At 35.6% G+C, this 24,031-nt stretch overlaps 1 protein-coding gene across 9 annotated transcripts in view; it reads right to left on the minus strand.

Moving 5' to 3' along the window:
- Positions 1–787: 787 nt before the first annotated feature.
- The window catches only part of ACSL4 (acyl-CoA synthetase long chain family member 4), an 84,072-nt gene continuing 60,828 nt past the window's right edge, over positions 788–24,031 (minus strand). For 3 of the 9 annotated variants that reach the window (XM_079765117.1, XM_079765116.1, XM_079765118.1), the window contains 7 exons: positions 19,954–20,093; positions 18,742–18,914; positions 16,708–16,782; positions 13,646–13,837; positions 11,533–11,647; positions 8,439–8,596; positions 788–3,957 (listed from right to left, as the gene is read on the minus strand). In XM_079765117.1, coding sequence (XP_079621243.1) covers positions 3,800–3,957; positions 8,439–8,596; positions 11,533–11,647; positions 13,646–13,837; positions 16,708–16,782; positions 18,742–18,914; positions 19,954–20,093 — 1,011 coding nt within the window. In that variant the 3' untranslated portion in view covers positions 788–3,799. The remainder of the gene's footprint in view (positions 3,958–8,438; positions 8,597–11,532; positions 11,648–13,645; positions 13,838–16,707; positions 16,783–18,741; positions 18,915–19,953; positions 20,094–24,031) is intronic. The other 6 variants (XM_079765122.1, XM_079765121.1, XM_079765123.1 and 3 more) reach the window with 3 other exon arrangements.

Consider the following 24,031-nt stretch of genomic DNA (forward strand, 5'->3'; position numbering starts at 1 on the left):
CAGGGGAGGGGGGCAGATAAGAGATCAACCAAAGGACTTGTATGCATGCATATAAGCATAACCAATGAACACAGACACTAGGGGGGTGAGGGCATGTGCTGGGGGATGCGGGTGGCCGGGGAGAGGTCAAGGGGGCAAAGGAGACATATGTAATATTATATGTAATACTTTAAACAATAAATAATTAAAAAAGACACAAAAAAGCTAGTTGTGATGGACCTCATAGACTATTACATTCCTTACATCTTCTGTCATTCAACTTTCCCTTTTTGCAAAAAAAATATTTTTTGAAGTCCAGTCTTTTTTTTTAATAAAAGGGAAGAAGAAACTAAGGTTAAGGGGGTGAGAGGGTGTTATGAGATTTGTCCATGGTTGCAAAGCTAGTGAAAGAATGAGCCCATGTCTCCTCACCTCTGAAACCAGAACTCTTTCTACAAAGTCTTCAGCAGGAGGCAATTAATCCCTTAAGGCCCTGAGTGTGCTAGCAATACATTAAACAACCTGACTGATGAATACTGTCTAAATACAATAATGATGATAATGGTGATAGTCAACATAAGTTTACTATGTTTTAAACACTTTATATGAATTGACTCATGTTACCTAACAACCACCCTATGAGCTAGATCCTATTATCAGTCAACCCCACTTTTCCAGATGAAGAAATGCAGCTGAGGGATGTAAGTCACTTGCCCAACCAAAGTCACAAAGCTAGTGAATGGCAAAGCCAGGAAATAGACTGAGGAAGTCTGATTCCAGAGCTCTAACACTTTTTTTTATAAAAAAACCCATAATATAATCAGATAAATTAATTTCTCCATAAATTTTAATTAGACTAAATGCAACAGTTATCATTTATTAGCACCTACTAATAATTCACACAATATCACTATGTTTTGTCTCACAATATCAGTGTTAAAGGGTTCTACTCTATTAATTGCTTCAAAGTAACAGCTTTGGGTTCAAATACTACAAACGGGAGTATGGGTGGATCTTATACAAACCAGGTTGACTGCTTAATACAACTCCATAAACTTAAAGATGAATACTTTAAATATATGTATTTAAAAGTTTGGCTAATATTCTTCAAACTTGCAGATTTTACCTTGGTGCAGAATTAAGCACAAATTAACTTGATAACATGGGTGAATTTATTTCTTGAGATTCGAGTACAAACTTAAAAACAAGAACAGCTTTCAAGAATAAACACAAAAATCCAAGTAACAATCCTGCAATCGTGCATTTAAACAGAAAGTACAAATATGAATACATTCTAATTTGTAACTACATTTGAAAATTAAAATATTTCTCTCCAAATACCAAATACCATACAGTCTTAACCTGTTTTCATCTTACCTCAAAACATTTGCCCTATGCTATCAAGAAAATATAGACGAGGATTTTTAATCTGTCTTTATGACCAAAGAAACATTACTTTCTTTAACTTCTGACTTTTTAAATCATTCACCTGTGTCTCTGTTCTGAAAAGCCATACAATTATATATCCACTCTAGAAAAAAAAAGAATCAATACAAATATCAAGGAGGCAAGACACTTTCATTAAATTAAAGCAAAGGTCACACGTGTTCTACTTAGAAATGTACATTAACTGTAGTAAATTTTTAAAGTACACTTTATTTGAATGGCTGACATGTAAGAGCAGCGAATGATTTAAACACGTATAGAAATGTAGGATCAAAATCTTTAGGCTAAACTACTTAAAAAGTCACTATGAATATGGAAAGATCTGTTTACATAAATATGTATAGTTCCTAATGAAAAATCAGAGGGTAATGGCATCTCCCTGGTCCCTTAACAATATTTGGATTTTCGCAAAGAATTAGAAGCACCCAACCTTAAGTGTTAATTACGTATTTCTAAAGGACCTACACAACAGATTAGTTGGCAGTGGTCTAGCTTTCGGGAGATGGAAGTGGGTGGGGGTGCAAATATCTGAATATGCATGCACTTGCACATTTAAAATCACCATTCCGAATGTGGGGGAAAGTCACATATTGAAAATGTCTAAGGAAATCATCTTTAAAGGATCAACAGTGGGCCAGGAACAGTAGAAGCTGAATAGTAGTCTACTTGATAACAATGGTTCATCACTCCTCAAAGGCAAGTTTGGAAGAATGAGAATACTCACATATACAAAACTGCAGGGAGAACTTGCCTTGAATTTTACAATGCAGAACACTGAACAGAAATCTTTACAAAAACCTTCTTGCTAAAAATAACACCAGATGATTTTTTTCCTTTTTACCACCATATACATAACATTTAAATAGTGTCCTTATAAATATTTTAGAGCAAAAAGAATGTATTTTGTTGCAGTGGTGGCCCACATCTGTACAAAGCAATATAAGCTATATATGAAATGATTAAGAAAAAAGTGCAAAGAGTAACAGTATTAAGAATTTTTGCTGTTTACAGTAACTATGGTTCAAGGGTTCAAGTGTGAATATCTATCAGGGACATATAATCCCTGATTTTAATTAAAGATTCAAAAAGAAGCCCACATGCCAAGTTACTGTACAAATATCAGCTCCTTATTAAGTAACTTCCCTTCTCCCGAATCCAGCATTTTCCAGTTTCTAAACTCTTCTCACAAACAGGAAAAAAGTAGTAACAGTGTGTTCTCCCCTTTAACTTCCCCAAACTCATCCAAGTTAATTAATCATTCATACATTCAAACAAGATATTGGGGAAGTCATAACCCGCTTTGCTAAAATTAAAGCAAAATGAAAGGCTTTCGAAATACAAACTATTGCTCAAAAATACAATCGGAACTGCAAACACAACTTAAATTACATGTGTAATTTAATATGAGCACATTTTAAAATCAGTCCCTGTTATCAAAGATAAATTCAGAGTCTAAATCCTTTCCCAGGTTTAGTGCTGTGCAAGGGTGATAACTCTATAAACACTTATGATTTCATCTTTTCTGACAGAGAAAATGCTTCCTATTAAAACTTGAATAACTTCCTATCATTTTACTCTTGGTCTCAGTCTTCTATTTTGAACAGAGAAAGATAATTTTCACCATTTTTTCAAATGTACTTAAGAAATCTTTAGTCATTCAAATAATTACAGTTACTGATTTTAGACCTCCAAGTTTCAAAAAAAGCAGTTCAGTTTCCCTTTAAATATATTACTAGATATTTTTGGTGAGTTTATGTTGTTTTATTCTTAATTCAGTCACTGTAATTATTCACAATATATAATAATTATATTCTAACCTATGCAACAATTATGAATCCTAAAATGTTTTGCCCGGTGTTGATTCTCTATGTTATATTATGATTTAATTTCCCCTTCAGGACAAATGGTTGGAAGAGAATTTAAAAGGCCTGTAGCACTTCTGTTTTGAGTAGTGTTAATACCTATTTTTTGTCGTGCTTAATATTTTTAAGCTTCCTTTGAACTAGGAAGATAATAGACATTGGAAGCTGCAAATTTCATTAAACTACATTCTACTACAACTCCAATTAGTTTTGTTCAACATTAAATAATTTTCTCATAAAAACAAGTATCTTAGGCTAATTTTTAAAAACAGAATTTTTACTCTAAAATTAATAACAGCTAAAAGGAAGCAATTTTTCAATTTCAGCTTCACTACAACTATGCAAAACTAAGTTAAAGTTGATTCAACAATTATTTTAATCACTTTTTTTATTTTTTTATTATCATGTCTTTAGAATTATATACTTCACATTCTAACAGACAGTTCAACAAGGCTTAAAAGTCTGAAAAACCACCAGGCCACCTACTGCACAATTGTAAAGAGAACAGCATTTTATTTGCCCCCATACATTCTCTCAATGTCTTTGAGGTAATGGTTCTTCAGTTCTTTCCTTTTCAGTTTGAAAGCATCAGTGACCAAACCAGTTTCAGGGGTCCATGGTTCTGGGCTCAAGCAAACCTTGATTGGAATTTCAAAACGCTCCAACTTCACTGAAATGAGAAGAGGGCAGGTGCAGTGGGAGGGGGTGGGGAAGTGGGAGAGAAACAATTAATAAAACATGAATTTTGCAGGATTTACCTAGATGATGCAGGTGATGAAGCAAACTTATTTAATTGTATGTTAGTTAATGATACCACTAGCTTACAATTTCATTTTATGTTCCTCAAAGTATATATAAATTGCTTCAGTTAGATAGTTTTGATGTATGAATTTTTTATTCTAATATATATGTAGACAACCTCCCTCTTCAGAGTCTTTCTACTTGTCATCCCCTCTGTCTGGGATGGTCTTCCCCATTGCAGATGCACAGCTCACTTCCTTACTTCATCCCGTTATCCACTCAAATGCCACCTCCTCAGAGAGGACTTACCTGGCCACTCATAACAAAACAGAAGTCCCTTTGTCTCTGTCTCTCTATATCTTCTTACAATGTTTTCTTAAAAAAAAACCTGACCACCTGATGTATTATATATTTGTCTCGCCTATTATAAAAGCAGGGTATTTGTTTTGTTCACTGCCATCCACAGGGCTACATGACATCCCTCAATAAATATATCCACATTTATTAATTCATTCTACAGAAAATTAAGTCTCTAGACAACTGTTCTTCATGAGCTTTATTAAACGTTTAAATCAGATTCAAAAAGGGGATGGTGAATTTCATACTTTTCATTGGTATAAAATGCAGCATATTTATTATTTGAGAGAGACAACTCAACATCTTGAAAGAAATGTAAGAAAATAAGGACACAGAAGCAATAAATACAGTATTTAATAATTTTAAATTCAATAAATTACATTTCATCATTACTTACTAATACAAGCTCATCCTTAAAATTCTGAAGGCCCATTGACAGTAATATGAATCTACAGATGAGCTTTATTTTATATGCAATTATTTAAAACACCAATTTTGAAAAAGCAAACATCTGCATGTTTAAAAACTACTGCTAATAGCCTAGGTGACTTTAGAAACAACTTGGTTTTAGTGACAAGTACAAAAGAATTCAAATTCATGGAAGTTTTTGTTCTAATACTAGCCTGAGTTTTATGAAAGATTGGTTAAATTAGTTTCTTATTAAAAATGAGAGAAAATTATAAAGCTGAGTGTGAAAAATAATTGTTCAAATTACTTAGAACCAACTTTAAAAGTAATGCCTGAACAGGTAGAAAAGGAACAAAAACTTGCTCAAATCAACCATGTCTACCCTGTTGATATATTATAGCCGTTACATAGCAGTGCCTGAAATAAGCCCATCTGTTCCTAAGTTCACATTTGGATCTCAAGGAAACAAATTCTCAACTATAGATTTGCCTTCAAAACCTTTTCTTCCATATTACTGTCCCTACTCACACAGGTTCAAACCAGAAACACTTAAAAAATGGGACAAGGCAGGCACATTAGTTCAGTTGCATAAAAGCAAATTTAACACATTTATATAAAAGTTCCTATATTTAATCTTTATTAACTAAAATCCTGTTCAAAGCTTAAAAAAAAAAGGCTGCATTAGAGGTTTTGTTTGGGGAACTCCTAAACGTTATCTAGTACCACAGACTATAGGGAGCAAAGAGCAATCACAGTTTCCTATAAACAGAATAAAATGCCAATAAGTAGGCAAGATTAGTGGAAAGAAAAAACAAAAATGATCTTACAATGTGGCATTTTTCTCTGAATTACCCAGAACACTATAAAATGTGACCAGCAGGTGGGAGTAAAGAGCACTTTTTCTTCCCATTGGTAGTTGAAAAATCACCTCAAAACAATTCCATACTTTGTGTTCTTATGATACTACATATACCTCACAAGTATATTTAAAACATGAAAAGGACTGCTATGAAATATGTATAAGTTCAGACAGATATAGATGGATTCAATCAAGATTATTTTATACATTTTGGTATAAGTCTTGAAATTATAATTTCAAGCAAAAGGTTGACGAGAAATCTTTGTGGCACAGAAAAGCTTATGCGTTCAGCTAATGTTAAGTTTATTATCCAAATCATGAGTTGTTCAATTTCATTCCTCATTCCAGCATAGAAATGTTATGGGGGCCTAGCAGGTCCTAGAATTTTATTCCATTTTCCACCTGATTGTAATACATCTTGATTTTCCCCATTACTGCTTTTCACCGTTACATGTGCAATGACAAATTATTCAAATCACATTCTACTCCATGAGTACATTCAGAGAGTGACTAATAGCTTATAGGCTGAAATACTTTTTGAAATGCTACATTTAAAGGGGGGCAAACCAGGATTTATAACAATTAAAAACTCTGGTAGCATGGTGATATTAAAAGTGTGCTATATCAATAATGCCATAATTAACAAAACCATCATTAAGAAAAAGAAACATTAAGTCACTGTCTTTATGGTTATAATAGGCAACTGATATTTAAATAACTTTACAGTGCCCAGAGTTAATAATAAGAATGTTTTTCTTAAGGAAATACGGTTTTTCAACTTCAACTTTCTAGCTAACATTACTACCTATATTTTGAAACAAATATTGAACCTAAGTAGTTAATTTAAAAATAAATAATAGTAGTGTGGTTAGGAAAATATGTGTGCTCGTGCATCTATGACAAGAGTATAAACTAGTTCAGTTTTTCTGGGGAAAGAAGAGTTACTTGGCAATATAGAAAAAGCCTTTAAAATATATTTTCTTTGACTCAAAAAAATCCATTTTTAGAGATTCATACTAAGAAAATCATTACATAAGAAAATAACTGAGTATACAAGATCTGTGTTATATTTGTACATAGTCTGAGGAAAAAAGAACTCATCCTAAAAGTCCAATAACAGGAACTTAAGTGGATACACTTATACAGAATACTATTTAGTTATTAAAAATTATAATGTAATTCTGTATCTACTGGCATAAAAATACCGATAATGTTCATAGGTGATTATATACCAGAATGCAATGTCACCATCCAAAGATAACTATCAAGTGATTTTTACTTCCTCCTTTATGTTTTTCTATATTGTCCAATATATATAATGAATACAGATAACCTATAATCAGAAAAATGATACTTTTATTTTTTAAGAGGAAAAGCAACAGGTTAAAACTAGGTTAACAGCATCCAATTAAAAATGAAGGTGACATATTTCAACTCTGCTCCCCCTATGAAATAATTTAAACAGTTTAAAATAATTTTTAAAACTAAAAAAGCATTAACCACAGGAAAAAATAATCTGAAATGAAATAAAGTGAACACTGGGAGAGAGAGTTCTATGACATTTTAGAAGACCAAAAGCAATGTACTAGCAGTCACTGTTTGGGAGCCAAGAGAACTGCCAACAAGAAGCCCGTAAGAAGCAAACCAAGATGGAGACAGGTTTACTTTTTGGAAAAACTGAACTAGAGACTCTGAACTCAAGGACAATAGGGAGAGGGAATAAAGCTGGAAACAGAAGATTTCAATGAGGTTAAGACTCACTCACTCCACTCCCAGCCTTCTTCCAATTTCCTCTATTTGGCTACCAGAGTACTGATAGTCAGGCTAACAACCCCAGGCAAGAGACTGAAGAAGTAATCTTTGGAGAAATGGATCAATGACTCAAGACACTAACATTTGAATAACTTTTCAGCGAGCCCAGTAAAATTTACAAACAGGTTTTCAATACTTCATTTTCAAATGTGAATGGAGAGACAAATCAGCAGATCTATGAGAGGCCATGACCAAAGTAAACAGACAGCGGAACCTGGAGGAAATAGACAATAAAGAAGATAACTTCATAAAAGGAATCCCTTTAATATCCTCAGAAGAATACGGGAGGACACATTAACTGCATATATGAAAGAACAACAGGATGCTATTGAAAGAACACTGAGAAAGCAGGAAAGAGCTCTGGAAAATAAAATTCTGATACTGGAAATTCAAAAGACATAAGATGATAAAGTTAAGGACGCTGCCAGAATATAAACAAAATTGATGTAGAAAACAAAAGAAAAAAGAAGAAAATTAGAGGATTAAAGCAGGGGGTCCAATCTCCATATAAAAATAGTCCCAGGTAAAAACACAAACACAGAATTTGGAGGGAAAAACTGAAAGAAGAACAAACAAAAGATGATACACAGGTATTTCCCACAACAAAAGGGCAGAGACCTGTAGATTCAAAGTGCCCACAACAAGTAGGATACACAATGATAAATAATAAAAGATCCACACAAGGTCACATCATTATGAACTATCAGAACACAGATGGACCATTCCAAACACAGAGTAGATGACCACTTAGCAAAGAGGTTGCAACATGAAATAAATATCTAGATAGGTTATTCTACTACATAATGTTTAAGAATCCTTCCAACATGGAAATTCATTACACGTATTTAAGGAGCAGTTTTCTAAACCCATGTATTTTATTATAAAAACAAAACAAAACAGGCATCTTGAAGAACCTAATCAAGACACCATTAAATGACTTTAAGGGACTTAAAGTCAAGCAATTTCTTACTTACTGGCATTTGCAGCTTCTCTAATTTCTTTCAGTATTTCAGCTTCCATGGCAGGGTTATTGCAGATATCAACCCAAGAGCCTTCCACTCCCTTCTGTTGTGCCAAAAGTGTCAACCTTTTCTGATTAGGAACCACAAAACTAATCACATAGGACTGGTCACTAAAAAATACATAATATAAAACAAAATAGAAATTAAAACAGAGAACAAGTAACGTTTTCAATGAAATAATACATTACAATATAATTTCAAATGCATATTTCTTTTTGTTACAGTTTCATTACGAATAAAGCCCATAGTACTGGCATAAAGACAGACAATATAAATCGATGAAACAGAATAGAGAGCCCAGAGATAAACCCTTGTATATATGGTAGAATGATCTTCAACAAGGGTCCCACGATCACTCAATGGGTAAAGGACAGTTTCTTCATTAAATGGTGTTGAGAGAACTAGACATACACATGGAAATGAATGAAACTGGACCTTTACCTTATATCATATACAAAGATTAACTGAAGACCTAAATATGTAAGAGCTAAAGTTATAAACACCTAGAAGAAAACATAGGCGGGGAAAGCTTCATGACATTGGATTTCACAATGCTTTCTTGGCTATGACACCAAAAGCACAGGCAATAACAATAAAAAAAATAAATGAGAATTCAACATAAATTTTTTAAAATTCTGTGTGTCAAAAAATAGTCAATATAGTGTGAAAAGGCCACCTATGGCATTGAAGAAAATATTTGTAAATCATGTATTTGATAAGCAGTTAATATCTATAATATATAAAAACCACCTATAACTCAACAATAACAATAAAAAATAACCCAATTAAAAAGCGGGCAAAGACCTAAAACCATAAAATTCTTAGAAGAAAACATAGGGAATAAGCTCCTTGATATTGGTTTTGACAATGATTTTTTGGATTTGACAGAAAAAGCAAAGGCAACAAAAGCAAAAATAAACAAATGGGACTTCATCAAACAAAACTGCTTCTGCACAGTAAAGGCAATCATGAACAAAATGAAAAAGACAACCTATGGAATAGGAAAAATTATTTGAAAATCATATATCTAGCTGATAAGGAATTAATATACAAAATTATAAATAACTCATAAACAAAAATAAAAATTAATAAATAAATAAAGCACAGTCTGATTTTTAAAAGGGCAGAGGTACTGAATAAACATTTTCCCAAAGAAGACATACAAATGGGCAACCAGCAAATGAAAAGTTACTCAATATCACTAATCATCAGAGAAAGAAATGCAAATCAAAACCACAATGAGATATTACTTCATAACTGTTAAAATGGTTATTATCAAAAAGACAAGAGAGTAATTAAAAAACAAACAAACCATAAGACAAGAGATAAGTGCTGACTAGGATGTGGAGAAAAGGGAACCCTCATACACTGTTGGTTGGAATGTAAATTGGTTCAGCTACTATGGAAAAAAGTATGAAGATGCCTCAAAAATTTTAAAACAGAACTACCATATGAACCAGCAATTTGACTCCTCAGTATAAATCCAAAGGAAATGAAAACAGGGTATCGAAGATATATCTGTATTCCCATGTTCCCATGTCCATTGCAGCATTAGTCACAATAGCCAAAATATAGAAACAATCAAGGTATCTATCAGCGGAAGAACGGATAAAGATGTGAATACATACATATATATATATATATATATATATATATATATATATATATATACACACACAAACAATAAAATATTATTCAGCTACGTGGAATCTTTATATATAAAAAGTCAAATTCATAGAAACAGAGAGTAGAAAAGTGGTTGCCAAGGGTACATACTTTCAACTATAAGATGAATAAGCCTGAGGATCTAATGTAAATCATGGTGACTATTTTTGGTAACACTGTACTGTATAATTGAAAATAAAAGAACAAAATTTTAATGGACAAAGGACTTGACTAGACATTTCTCTAGAGGTAATATACAAACGGGCCAACAAGCATATGAAAAGATGCTCAACATCACCAATTCTTAAGGGAGAGATATTCCCTCTCACCCATTACTATGAGTACTATAAAAAAAATAGATACCAGTGTTGGTGAAGGTATTAAGAAATGGGAACCCTTGTGTATTACAGGTGGAAAAGTAAAAATGGTGCCGCTGCTATGAAAAACAGTATGGGAGTGCCTCAAAACATAGAAGTAGAACTACCACATGATTCGGTAATCCCACATCTGAGTATATATTGGAAAGTAATGAAGGCAGGAACTTGAAGAGATATTTGCATATCCATGTTCATAGCAGTATATTCACAATAGTCAAGAGGTAAAAGCAAACCAAGAGGTCCAATGATGGATGAATGGCTAAACAAAATGTGGTCTCTCTATATACAATGTTATATAATTTAACCTTAAAAGGGAAGGAAATTCTGACACATACTACAATATAGATGAATCTTGCAGACATTATGGTAAGTGAAAGAGGCTAATACTGTATGATTCTATTTATATGTGGTATCTAGAATAGTCAAATTAAAAAAACAACAACCAGAAAGTAGATTGGTAGTGGCCAGGAACTGAGAGGGAGGGAAAAATGGGGATTGTTTAATTGATATAAAGTTTTAGATTTCCAAGATGAAGAGTTCTGAAAAATATACTTAACATTGGTAAACTATACAGTTAGTAAATGGTTGAGATACTAAATTTTGTCTTGTGTTTTTCAGAAATTTTAAAGGAATGAATAAAGCCCATAAAAATAAAACATTGAAATATAAAGAAAATGGTTTAATCTCTCAGGTTTTTTATTTAGAAAATTTCTACTAGCTGTGTTACCTTCTTGGAAAAATTACTTATGCTAAGTTTCAGTTATTATGAAACTTAAATGAGTTTTGTGGCATAGTATTTTGCAAGACATAGTAGGGGTTTAATAAATAGTTAAAATGTCTGGATTATCGCAAATAATCGAATTCAAGAACGTTCAGAAATATATAACATTCCCCAACTCTGATGAAAGTTTCATGTGTCCCTCATTATTACTATACATAATCAAACTTTTTCCAATTATCCTTTTACTCTAAGTATATGAAACAAACATAACTTTTACAATTACCTTTTGGCAAAAGCACAGATGTTGTCAATAAGTGGACAGTTTTTTAATGCAGCTTCCACTTTCCCAAGAGATACATATTCTCCTGCTTGTAACTTCACCAGATCTTTCTTACGATCTGTAAGTCATGAAGAATGTTGTTATCCATAGTCCATTTTATTAAGGTCTGTACAATTATGATTTTTCTTTTAATCTCATTGCTTAATATTTATTTACAAAGGTACTTCTAAAATCTTATTATACATGTCAGTTAAGAAAATGCCTAGGTTGCCCTAGCCTGTTTGGCTCAGTGGCTAGAGCATCAACCTATGGACTGAAGGGTCCTGGGTTCAATTCCAGTCAAGGGCACATGCCCGGGTTGCGGGCTTGATCCCCACTGGGGAAAATACAGGAGGCAGCTAACCAATGATTCTCTCTCATCATTGATGTTTCTATATCTTTCTCTCCCTCTCCCTTCCTCTCTGAAATCAATAAAAATATATTTAAAGAAAAGAAATTGCCTAGGTAAAATAAAGAAGTACTAGCTAAAATGTTATACACTATATTGAAAGCTTTAATATCTTATAATATTAAACATTATAACAAAGTTAATAGAAGGAACAGGACTTTGGATCATTAGACTTGAATGGTAACTCTGCCAGTTACTAGTTATATGATCCTGGGCATGTCAGTAGACCTTCCCAATCCTCAATTTTATCAAGGATAATGACGCCTACCTCATACAGGCATGCAGTACAATATATGGCATACAGAACATGGTCAATATATATTAATTACCCATTTTCCCTATGTGACATTAACTTGTTAAAATGGTAGTGCTCTAAGGATGTCTGGCACAGGATGACACAGCATGAATAAACATCAGCTTGCCTTATGTCCTTCGTGTGAGTGTTGACTTGCCTACCCATAGCCTGGGAACCCACTCTACATGCCAAAAGAAACATTTGATTCCAGTGTAATTAAGGATCAAAAAAAAAGGTGGGGGTATATTGATTCTAGATTGAGCCATATTTCTTAGAAATTTCCCCAACAGATCAAACTTCTAGATAAAAAGTCAAATTTCCCTAAAATTTTTTAACTATACTCATGTCAGATAAGGTTCCAGAGGCAGATTTAAACCGATTACTAGAAATATGACTGAGGAAATTTTATGGCTTTAGACCTGACCAGAACCCTTATCAGCTAGTCAAATTTTTATTTAACTTTTGCCTAATTAAAGTGAATAGCATCTGGCCAGCGTGACTCAGTAGTTGAACATCAACACATGAACCAAGAGGTCACTGATTTGATTCCTGGTCAGAGCACATACCTGGTTGCTGGTCAATACCCAGTAGGGGACATGCAGGAGGCAGCCTATCAATGTTTCTCTCTCATCGATGTTTCTCTCTCTCCCTCTCCCTTTTTCTCTCTCTAAAATCAATAAAAATATATTTAAAAAATAAATTAAGTGAATAGCATAAGGGTCATTTGGCATAGATTTCTGAACTTACAAGTCTATTTTAGTAGGCTCAAAAAGAACAATGCGAAACCAACTGACATTCTCAAAAGAACAGATTAATGTTGAGGATTGACATTATAATTTCCGAAGGTTCAGGGCTAGTTAGAGCCATATTAATGGCAACTAGGGAAACTGTGTCCAGAATGCCTCTTAGGTGAGGAATGAATAGAATAGGGTATGTTACAGTAGATGGTTATAGAGAACCACTTGCCATTGACAAAAAAAAAAAAAAAAAAAAAAAAACAGAAACAAAAAACCTCTTCTGAGCAACTTTTGTTCCCTTATTACCCATCTGCTATTTTCCTGCCCATCCTCCCCATCTCAAATGCTGCTGCTGCTGTTGCTACCACTTACTTAGATGCAGGCACTGCCCTGTTCTAGATATCTGACATATATAAACTCATTTAATACTAACAAAAGCCATGCCAGGTCAGTACACTGTATCTGTAAAATGTCCCTATTTTACAGATGGAGAAGCACAGACGTAAGTTAAATAACATTCCCTAAGTTTAAACCAATGGAACCATCAACCCTATCAATGACTTGATCAATATTATCTTTCATATATGCTGAAGTTGCAAAACCTAAAGAAAACCACAGACAAGGAAATACACTGACCGATAATCTGCAAACATCCATCAGGATGGAATTCTCCAATATCACCAGTACAAAACCACCTTTGGCCATTTTCATCCACAGAATAATCCTCTGCCGTCTTCTCTTCATTTTTAAAATATCCCATAGAGATATTCTGTCCACCAATTACAATTTCACCTCTGGGGTTTGGCTTGTCATGAATTGTATAACCACCTGGAAGTCATTAAAGCAAATTAGTTATTGTTCTAAAACAAAATGTACTTGCATTACTTTTTTAAATCTTTATTGTTGAAAGTATTACATATGTCTCCCTTTCCCCCCATTGACTTCTTCTAGCATTAATTCTTTTTTTTCTTTTATTTATTCTTTCTTTATTGATTAAGGTATTACATGTGTGTCCTTATCCCCCATTGCGCCCCCACTCATGCCTCATCCTCCTGGTGTCTGTGTCCATTGGTTAGGCTTATATGCATGCATACAAGTCCTTTGGTTGATCTAGTATTAATTCTTAAAGCTCCTTTGAAAATATTTTCCTGCTGATCAAATTGTACATCACTTTATTGGAGAATATCAGTTTGTATTTATGCAGATTTATGTGACGACAATGGGTGACTGTGATTTCAGGAGTCAATGATAATCACCAGCCACCACCCACCCTAAACCTTCCAATGACCATAAAATTTCACACTTAGAATATCATTAGTTTAGGGTTCACAGAGCTCTCTTTGTTAAGATAAAATTGTTCCCAAGAAGGGTAACACTGGAAGCTGTTATAAGTAAATTAATAATCTGTTGATAGCAATGCATTTCAAATTTTTCCTAAGGAGATTTTAATCAAAGGGAGCAGGTAGTAAATGCCTACATAGGCAACAGCACTAAGTGAGAAAGGGAGGCTATGGGAAACAGGAGATAACATTTTATTTTATTTTTTAAAATATATTTTTCTTGATTTCAGAGGAGAAAGGAGCGGGAGAAAGAGATAGAAACATTAACAATGAGAGAGAATATTGATTGGCTGCCTCCTGCATGCCCCCCACTGGGGATTAAGCCCGAAACCCAGGCATGTACCCTTGCCTGGAATCTAACCCGGGACCCTTCAGGCCATAGGCTGACGCTCTAGCCACTGAGCCAAACCAGCCAGGGCGAAATTTTATTTTCTTAATTTTGCCCATGACCAGTCATGACTTTAAAAATTAAAACACCAAATTAATTGACCAATAACCATTAAAATAGTTAATCATTATTTATTAACTGTTTATGACTGAATAAGGCTTACTTTAAGGAAAATATACAAAAATCTGAATTTATAAACTGACATGCTAATTAGATTTTATGTCATAAGAGGACTAAAAGCAGTATTCCCTTCAGCTGTTAGATGCTCTTTAAATAGAAAACTATTCAATATTTCAAGAAGACGAAACCCATTGTATATATGATCTTAATAGGCATTAAGATCATGCCTATTATATAAAGCAAAGTTTCCTTCATAGCAAGGAAAACTCCAAATACATATCCAAAAATGGACCCACTCCCCAAAACTGACATTGCAGCACAATACCAGGAAATCAGAAAATTGAAATTAAAGGCAAAATTCTCCTTATTGAGTTTTACTATATACCTTGTTTCTCTGATTACACTGTCTAATGAATAACCCATCTCATAAAATGATTTTGAAGCTGGTGCTCAATACATACAGTAGGTTTATAGTTGTGAGTATGCAAAACAGAGTTTATTATTGTACTAGTGGCCCAATGCATGAATGAAGATTCATGCAAGAATGGGCCTTCATTCCCCTGGCTGCTGGCACCGCCTTCGCTCTGGCCAGTTCCGCTCCAGCCCAGAGCCGCTTTTCTGCCTTCCCACGCTGCCCAGAGGCCCCAAGTGGCTGGGGTGGTACAGAACGCCTGCATCATCGCCATGGTGACGACACAAGCATCCTGCCCTTTCCCCAGCCACTCAGCACCTGTGTATGCAAATTAATCCACCATCTTTGTTGGGTGATTTGCATACTCACTCCTGATTGGCTGGTGGGTGTCATGAAGGTATGGTCGATTAGCATGTTACTCTTTTATTAGGTAGATGATTTGTATTACAATTGTAAACCTACTTTTGCCCACCCTATACTATCTGTATTTTCTTCAGATTTTCATTAAAAAATTGGACGGGCATTATCATGGGAGAAGGAACTTATTCCCATGATGTAAAATGCTTGGGAATGAAATTGGCTCTTCAATATGGTATTTTTAAAAAAATGGTTATTTGCTTGTAAAGCACCAAAAATAACGCACATAATAAGAAAGCTGCATAGGAGAAACACTGTTAGAAACTTTAAATTTATGGCAGATAAAGCCTATTCATTTTCTTGGGTTTAAACAACCTAAGGGATGTCCTCTAAAGTAACTGATCCTTTACATTCTTAGTTTGTGGCTCTCTCCCAAGCAGTATATTCTCTTTTAAAATCTTAAGCTTTTTAATTATTCTTCCTTTATCTGGCAAGGCTAGGTTGTTCATTATTTGTTAATTTTGCAGTTTAGGTATATATTTAGTATTTTTTTTTTACAATTTCATCATAGGAAGACACAAAGTGTTTTCCTTTTGTTGTCAATTGATTTGTAAAAAGGATTATCACCAATGTCTCTAAGTGCAGGTTTCCTCTAAGTGTGCTTGCCTTTGCAGTTACATACAAAAATTCAACTATACAAATAGCTGGACTATTGAGTCTCAACTATGAAAATGTTTGCTGAGATGAGGACCTAAGAAGCCGCGCGTGCATGTGTGTGTGTGTGTGTGTGTGTGTGTGTGTGATTAGTCACTCAATCTTCTGAAAATGATACACATTTTCCCCTAACCCAGGACTGCCCCACTAAGAATTCTTCCCCTTTACCATCAAGTATTTCCAAAATCATCATGGCTAGATTTGAGATTTTCTTTTCCTCTTGGCAACCTACAGATGTTACTGAGAAAAAAGAAAGCATAGGGAATAAGCAACAACAGACTGCCTAACACTTTAAAGAAATGGAAGTCATTAGGCTCACAGTGGTTTGCAGAATAATTAGAATCACTAGCACTTATAAAATTCTTACCTTCCTGCCAGTCTTTTAGCTTAATTTCACAGCAAATAAGAGGGGCTCCAACTCTGCCAGTAGTATAGTCAGTAACTATGAGGGGAAAGCAACAAAGATATTAGTATACCACAGTCCAGACTCACACCAATGTGATAACAGGAACATTAGAGCTAGAGCCAGATTCTGGAAGATGACAAAAGAAGAGAACATAGTGAGAGGAGTACCAACTGGGATCATTTTTCAATATGTCAACTTCATTTCAATAGTGCAATCGATTCCAATGTTGTTACATTATTTTTTATTCTCATGACTACATGTCAGATAATTAAGTACAAAAATCTGTTAAAGGAGGAAAGCTGGCTCCACCATTATCTATGTGGATTCTGATAAGACAGATTTTGATTGGAATTTCTTTTCTACCATTCATTGATTGGCTGTGAAATTAGACAAGTTATTTATCCTCTCTAAGTCCCCATTTCCTCGTCTATTTCAGATAGAAACATGTGTGAGGATTAAATGAGATTATATGTGGGCAAAAATAAATTGTTCAATAAATGTTAGCTGCTATTATCAAAGATGATGATGATGATATTATCCTTTTGTAATTTGTGATTATTACTAGCAATATCAAATATTTATTGACAGCCTATTATATACCTAGCAATATATTAAATATTATGAGGACAACATAAGGATAAGACAACCCTGCCCTCAATGAGCTTACCAACAAACTGCCTGGGAAAAATGCATGTGAAACAATTTAGAGCACATTGAAATACTAAACTACATGGTATTGATGTTGATCACAACAGTGTCTTAGAGACTGGAAAGTTCTATGTAAAATGAAATAGTTGGGGAAGACTTAATTGAAGAGTTGCACTCTAGAAGTTGGCTGTGGCCAGCTTTTTAAAAAAAGAGTAGTCCAAGAAAAGGGAACAGAAAATACAGAGAAGTGGGACCAATAAAGCATGCATGAGAAATGGTGAGAAGATTGGCTTGTCTGGAGAGAAGAGCCAGGTATGTATACACGTGGGGGGAAATGCAAAATAATTATGGGTAGGTACAATGGTGTCAGATTAAAGAGGTCTTGAAAGCTAGGCTCACTAGGTGTGAAGCAGTGTTTGAAGGTGGATGATCCTGACTGAAGTATGCAGGATGAATCAGAAGTTATACGTATATTACAGTCAGACACAGCCATTGAAAGGATGTTACCTAAGAGCAGTATAAAGTAATAAAAGATTGGATGCTAAAGGTGGCATGTAGGGGAGGGAGTGATCCAGTGAATAAATGGGAAGAAATGATCAAATTTAAATATATTAAAAATAATCAGAGGATTTCAAAGCTTGAATGGTTTTAAGGATGGTAACATGACTGTCACAGAGTTTGGGATAATGGTATTTGGACATTGTAACCATTTTTGGACACAATAAGTTGAAAGCTAAACTGGGATAATCCACAAACAATACTATGTCCATTGTTTCACAACCTGGGGTGATTCTGCTCCTCAAAGGATATTTGGCAATGTTTGGAGATATTTCATTGTCACACAGGGGGGAGTAAGTTACTACTACTATCTAGCCATTAAACATACTACAATTCATGGGAGAACCCCCAACAATAAATAATTATATGGTTCAAAATTTCAAGTGTCTAAGTTGAGAAAACTGCTATAGGCTGTTGAAAATAACAGAAGAAAAAACAAACAAGAAGTCAGGGCAGGAATATAGATTTGAGAGGGAGCAAAAAAAAAAAAAAAAAGGGATACTTTATTCCAAGAGTGCAGTTCTCTGAAGAAGAGAAAGAAAAGGTCATAGGACCATGATGACAGAATTTTGAGGATTGATAATGTGGCATAAAATACATATTTACAAGGCTTAAAAATAAGGGTACATATGATACTGAACTAAAAGTTTCTAAAACTAAAACTATGTAAATTTGCACTGAATCCTGATATTATTAACAAGATATAATATGATCATGGTTTACAAAGGTAGCGCAAATGGGCTTTATGAGCAGTGACTAATATAGAATTGCCACGTTAAAAATGCTTACCTTCAGTAACTGTGCCAGCACCACACGATTCTGTCAATCCATAACCCTGACCAACTGGGCAACAGAAGCAGACATTCATGAATCGGTGTGTCTGAGGTGACAATGGTGCTCCACCAGACAGCATCATACGGACATTCCCTCCTAGCAGAGCCTTCACCTTTTTAAACAGTATCCTTAATAAAAAGGAGGAATGAATTATTGCAGTGCATGTATACATTATTGTTGGAGACATGCTAATTAATAAGCTCTGGGAAAGATTTCTCAACTTTGGTTGAGACATCAAAATTTCAAAACCACGGTGATAATGAGAGGATAACAAAGCAATAAAGAGTAACACCTTGAAAAAATGCCACATTGCCCTAGCCGGTTTGGCTCAGAGAATAGAGCATCAGCCCACTGACTGAAGGGTCCTACGTTCGATTTTGGTTAAGGGCATGGACCTTGGTTGCAGGCTCCAGCCTGGTCAGGGTGTGTGCAAGAGGCAACCAATCAATGTGTCTCTCTCACATCAATGTTTTTCTCTGTATCTTCCCTTCCCTTCCACTCTCTCTAAAAATCAATGGAAAAATATCTTCAGCTGAGGATTAACAAAGAAAAAAGAAAAAAGAAAAAATGCGACATAGACTCTTAAAATTTTTTTAAGTGCAGTGTTGGGAAATTGCTTTGATGCACAGTAAATGAAAGAAAATTATGATGTTAAAGGAAAAATATTTTAAGTTATCTTTGGAACATTTAGTCATCTATCTTATCGCCCAATGAAAAATATTTTCCCATCTCCATGCCCCAGCCTTGCATTTAAAAGTTATATTCATATACTTACTACACTATTTTATGAAAACAATAAATCAGAAACCTTCATGCAGAATAGATCTTAAAAATCATTTTTTAAGTTAGAAAAGTCAGTGTTTTTAACTCAAATGTCTTGATTCAAAAGTGTATTCTAGTTTTTCTTCATAAGACCAAGTTTTATAATTATATCTCAAATATTTACTCAATTATTAAAAATTGTTAAGTTGCCAAGATCACTGTTCAGGGTCCTCTGCTTGCTATATCAGCAATGTGACTTAAAAGTAAATTTTAAAAATTCAACCTTATTATCATGGTGGTGATGCTCAAATTAAATTAAGTTGCCATTTACTTATTTATCTTCTAGATGTAAAAACACAAAAAGATCTAAAGACTAAAAATACAGAGTCTTTAAAATGTACTTACAGATTACAAAGTGGTGCATCATATCCCTTTTTTATCTGTTCCAATTTGTAATCATACCCTATCTTGAACAGGGTTTTCTGAATATAATTCATCTCTTGGACTTTGCTCATAACATTCTTATAAATTCGATCCATGATTTCCTATAAGGTAAGCAAAATATTCAATAATCTGAAAAAATTATATGAACACTGAGATAGTCTTTAGTTGAAGATACCTTATTTATAATATCTTATGTAAATGTCTTTAGTATGATAAATATATTTACTTTATTACATAATTAATTTCACTGACTTGTCTACTATTTCAAAAAACTAAGGACAAGTATAGGGATCTCTTCAGTTCTATACACTAAATTTTTAAAAAATGATAATTAGATTAAAATATTCATCTCTCACATAAAGGTAATTTTTCAAAATTCTGCTCTTTCAAATATATTCACTTATTTTCAAATAGTGCCCAAACACCAAACTATGTTGACTGTAATCCTAATGTTTTTTTCTTTATTACTACTACCTTGTAAATCTTACAGTATGTCATAGAGCTTTACAGTTTCTTAAAATTGTATCCCTGTAATTTAGGCATTACTATTCCATTTTAATAGAAGCTCAGACAACAAAAAGGAACAGGACTCATGCTCACAGTTGCCTTGGAAAATTAAAAATAGGACTAGGTTTCAGATAATATAACTCCCACGCTAATATATACAAAATAAAAAACAAAACAAACAAAAAGCCCAGACTATTACTAAATGATGTTTTCTTGAAATTACTTAGCACCAATTAACGTAATCTAATCTAATAATAGACAAATATGCAAATTGACCGCACCTTCGCTATGCCCAAGCCACGCCCACTAACCAATCAGGACAAATATGCAAATTATCCAAACAAAGATGGCGGCTAATTTGCATATCGTGACAGTGTAGAAAGAAGCCAAGAGCTGCAGAAGGGAGCAAAGCTGCAGAGAAGCAAGCAAGCCGGGGGGAGGAGAAGGGAGGAGCGGAGGCGGGGCCGGGGGAGAAGGAAGTTGAGCAGGCGGGGCCGGGAGAGAAAGGGCGGGGCCGGGGGAGAAGGGAGGAGCGGAGGCAGGGCCAGGGGAGAAGGGAGGAGCGGAGGCGGGGCCGGGGGAGAAGGGAGGAGCGGAGGCGGGGCCAGGGGAGAAGGAAGGAGAGCGGGCTGGCGGAGAAGTTAGAAAAGCAGGGGGGCTGGCGGAGAAGTTAGAAAAGCAGGGGGGCTGGCGGAGATCGCGGGGCGGGGGACAAGGGAGGAGAGCAGGCAGGGTGGGGTAGAGTGCAGCAGGAAACCCTATTGCAGGATTTTTCCTGCAACGGGAATGCTAGTTATTATATAAAGCATACCTATTTATAAATACCTAGTTTTAAATAGTGAAAGTAGCAATTAGTGTAAATTCAGTTGTGCCATATAACTTTATGAATGGCTCTTAATAAAAGAGGGGACAAAGATAAAAAGCTGCTCACAAATGAGGACCGTAGAACCATCCCTTGTTTTTACTCTGAGTGAAATAAGACAGACAAAGACAAATACTGCATAATATCACTTACATGTGGAATCTAACAAAGCAAAACATATAGAAACAGAGAATAGATTGGTGGTTACCAGGAGCTGGGGGTTGGTATAAATGGGGAGATGCTGATAAAAGGGTACAAACTTCCAGTTAGAAGTTGAGTAAGTTCTGGGAATCTAATGTATAGCACTCTGACTGTAGTTAACAAGACTGTATTGTATACTTGACAGTTGCCTGAGGGTAAATCTTAAATGTTCTCACAACACACACACACACACACACACACACACACACACACACACACAAATGGTTAACTGTGTGAGGTGATGAATGTGTTAACTAATCTTATTGTAGTAATCACCTCAAAATATATACATATATCAAGTCATCATGTTGTGCATGTTAAACTCACATCCTATATAATAAAAGCCTAATATGCTAAGTGTCTAGTCAGACGTTCAACCAATCAAAGTGTAATATGCTAATGATATGCTAAGGCTGCTCAACCGCTCGCTATGACATGCACTGGCCACCAGGGGGCAGAGAGTCAACCGGTCAACCAGTCGCTATGACATGCACTGACCATCAGGGGGCAGAGCTCTGACCAGTAGGTTAGCTTGCTGCTGGGGTCCAGCCAATCGGGACTGAGCGAGACGGGCAGAACACACCCTGGAGCCCTCCTACAGTCCCTCCCCAGCTGGCCAACCTCTCGCATCCCTTCCTGGCCCCTCTCTGTCTAAAAATCATTGTGCATCGGTGGGGTCCTTCAGCCTGGCCGGAGCCCTCTCGCAATTCCGGGACCCCTCAGGGGATGTTGGAGAGCTGGTTTTGGCCCAATCCCGCAGGCCAGGCGGAGGGACCCCACTGGTGCACAATTTCATGCACCGGGCCTCTAGTATGCTAATGATATGCTAAGGCTGCTCAACTGCTCGCTATGACGTGCACTGACCACCAGGGGGCAGACAGTCAAATGGTTGACCAGTCGCTATGATGCTCCAACTGGTAGGTTAGCTTGCTGCTGGGGTCTGGCCAATTGGGACTGAGTGAGATGGGCCAGACATGCCTTGGAGCCCTCTCACATTCCCTCCCCGGCTGGCCAACCTCCTGTGTCCCTCCCTGGCCCTGATCGGGCACCGGTGGGGTCCCTCAGCCTAGCCTGCGACCTCTCATAATCCAGGACCCCTCAGGGGATGTCAGAGATCTGGTTTTGGCCCAATTCCACAGGCTAGGCAGAGGAACCCCACTGGTGCATGAATTCGTGCACCAGGCCTCTAGTAATATTATATGTTAATTATATCTCAGTGAATCTGGAGGTTGGGAAGGCTCTGTGGCATTCAAACATGGTACAATGTTATTTTCTCCACTTCCACAAAAGGAATCACTACTGTATAACTAAAATATTTGTCTAGATCTGTGATTGAGAAATCCCCAAAGTTCTCTAAAAGGGCTGTATCATCCTATAAAAGTGTATGGGATGGCCTGGCTGGTGGCTCAGTTGGTTGGAGAGTCGTCCAGTATACCAAAAGGTTGTGTGTATGATCCCTGGTGGAGGGCATGTATGGGAGGCAACAGATTGATGTTTCTCTCTTCTCTCCCCTCTCCCCTCCTCTCTCTCTTTTTCTCTCTCTTGCTCCCCCTCTCTGTCTAAAAATCATTAAAAAACACACACACAAAAGAAACCACACCTATCCTTGTGTGAGGGTTTTAAAAAAGTGTATGGGATGTTGAGGTTAAAATACCAGGTAGGAGGAGACAGATGTGTGAGAACCACTTGTACTGCTGCTTTCAATACTAGATACCAATCACAGGCACAGAAAGACCTCAATGAGTAAGGAACACACACAAGTACAACAAATTGTCAGGATTTATTATTAGCACATTAAGTCACCTTTTTACCTCAACCTAATTACATGATGTTCAATTCAGTGGTTTCCTCTGAATTCTCACAATGTGAATATTACAATATTAAGTGGATCTTTTAGGTTGACTCAGGAAAAGACCAGAAAATACTAGTAAAACTTACCAAAAACAATTCTCAATAAAAATGTTTTTAAAAGCCTATTTATAGAGATGAGTGTGAGGAGCTAAGGGAACCAACAAGGTATGGGGAAGCATCAATGGACTAGCAACAGTTATTATCCCTAGGCCTGAAGAAGTATAAGGAAAGAAATGTTACTGAAACCTGAATGAGGACTGCAGCCAGGGAAAAGACCTGGTTATAGCCAATGGGAAAGAGACTGGTCAATGCATGCCTTGGACTCCCAAAATTGCAGCCCAACAGGGAAGGAGAAAAGATAGTAAACATGCATATCCTTGTCTCACACTTCCTACCCTCTGATCTCTCATGAGTGCCAACAATTGACTGAACCCAAAAAGAAATCAGAATGCAGGCAAGCCCTGGTAATTCATTCACAGAAGTTAGCCTCCCAAGACACAAAGTAAAGAGTGGACAATGGACAAATAGAAAATACACAGCATATCAGCTAACTCTTGTTTATTCTTCAAGCTTAAATTCAGACATTAGTTCCTAGATTTCCCAGCCCTTCCCACTCCC

The sequence above is a fragment of the Cnephaeus nilssonii genome (genome assembly GCF_951640355.1).
Source record: "Cnephaeus nilssonii genome assembly, chromosome: X".
Classification (NCBI taxonomy): domain Eukaryota; kingdom Metazoa; phylum Chordata; class Mammalia; order Chiroptera; family Vespertilionidae; genus Cnephaeus; species Cnephaeus nilssonii.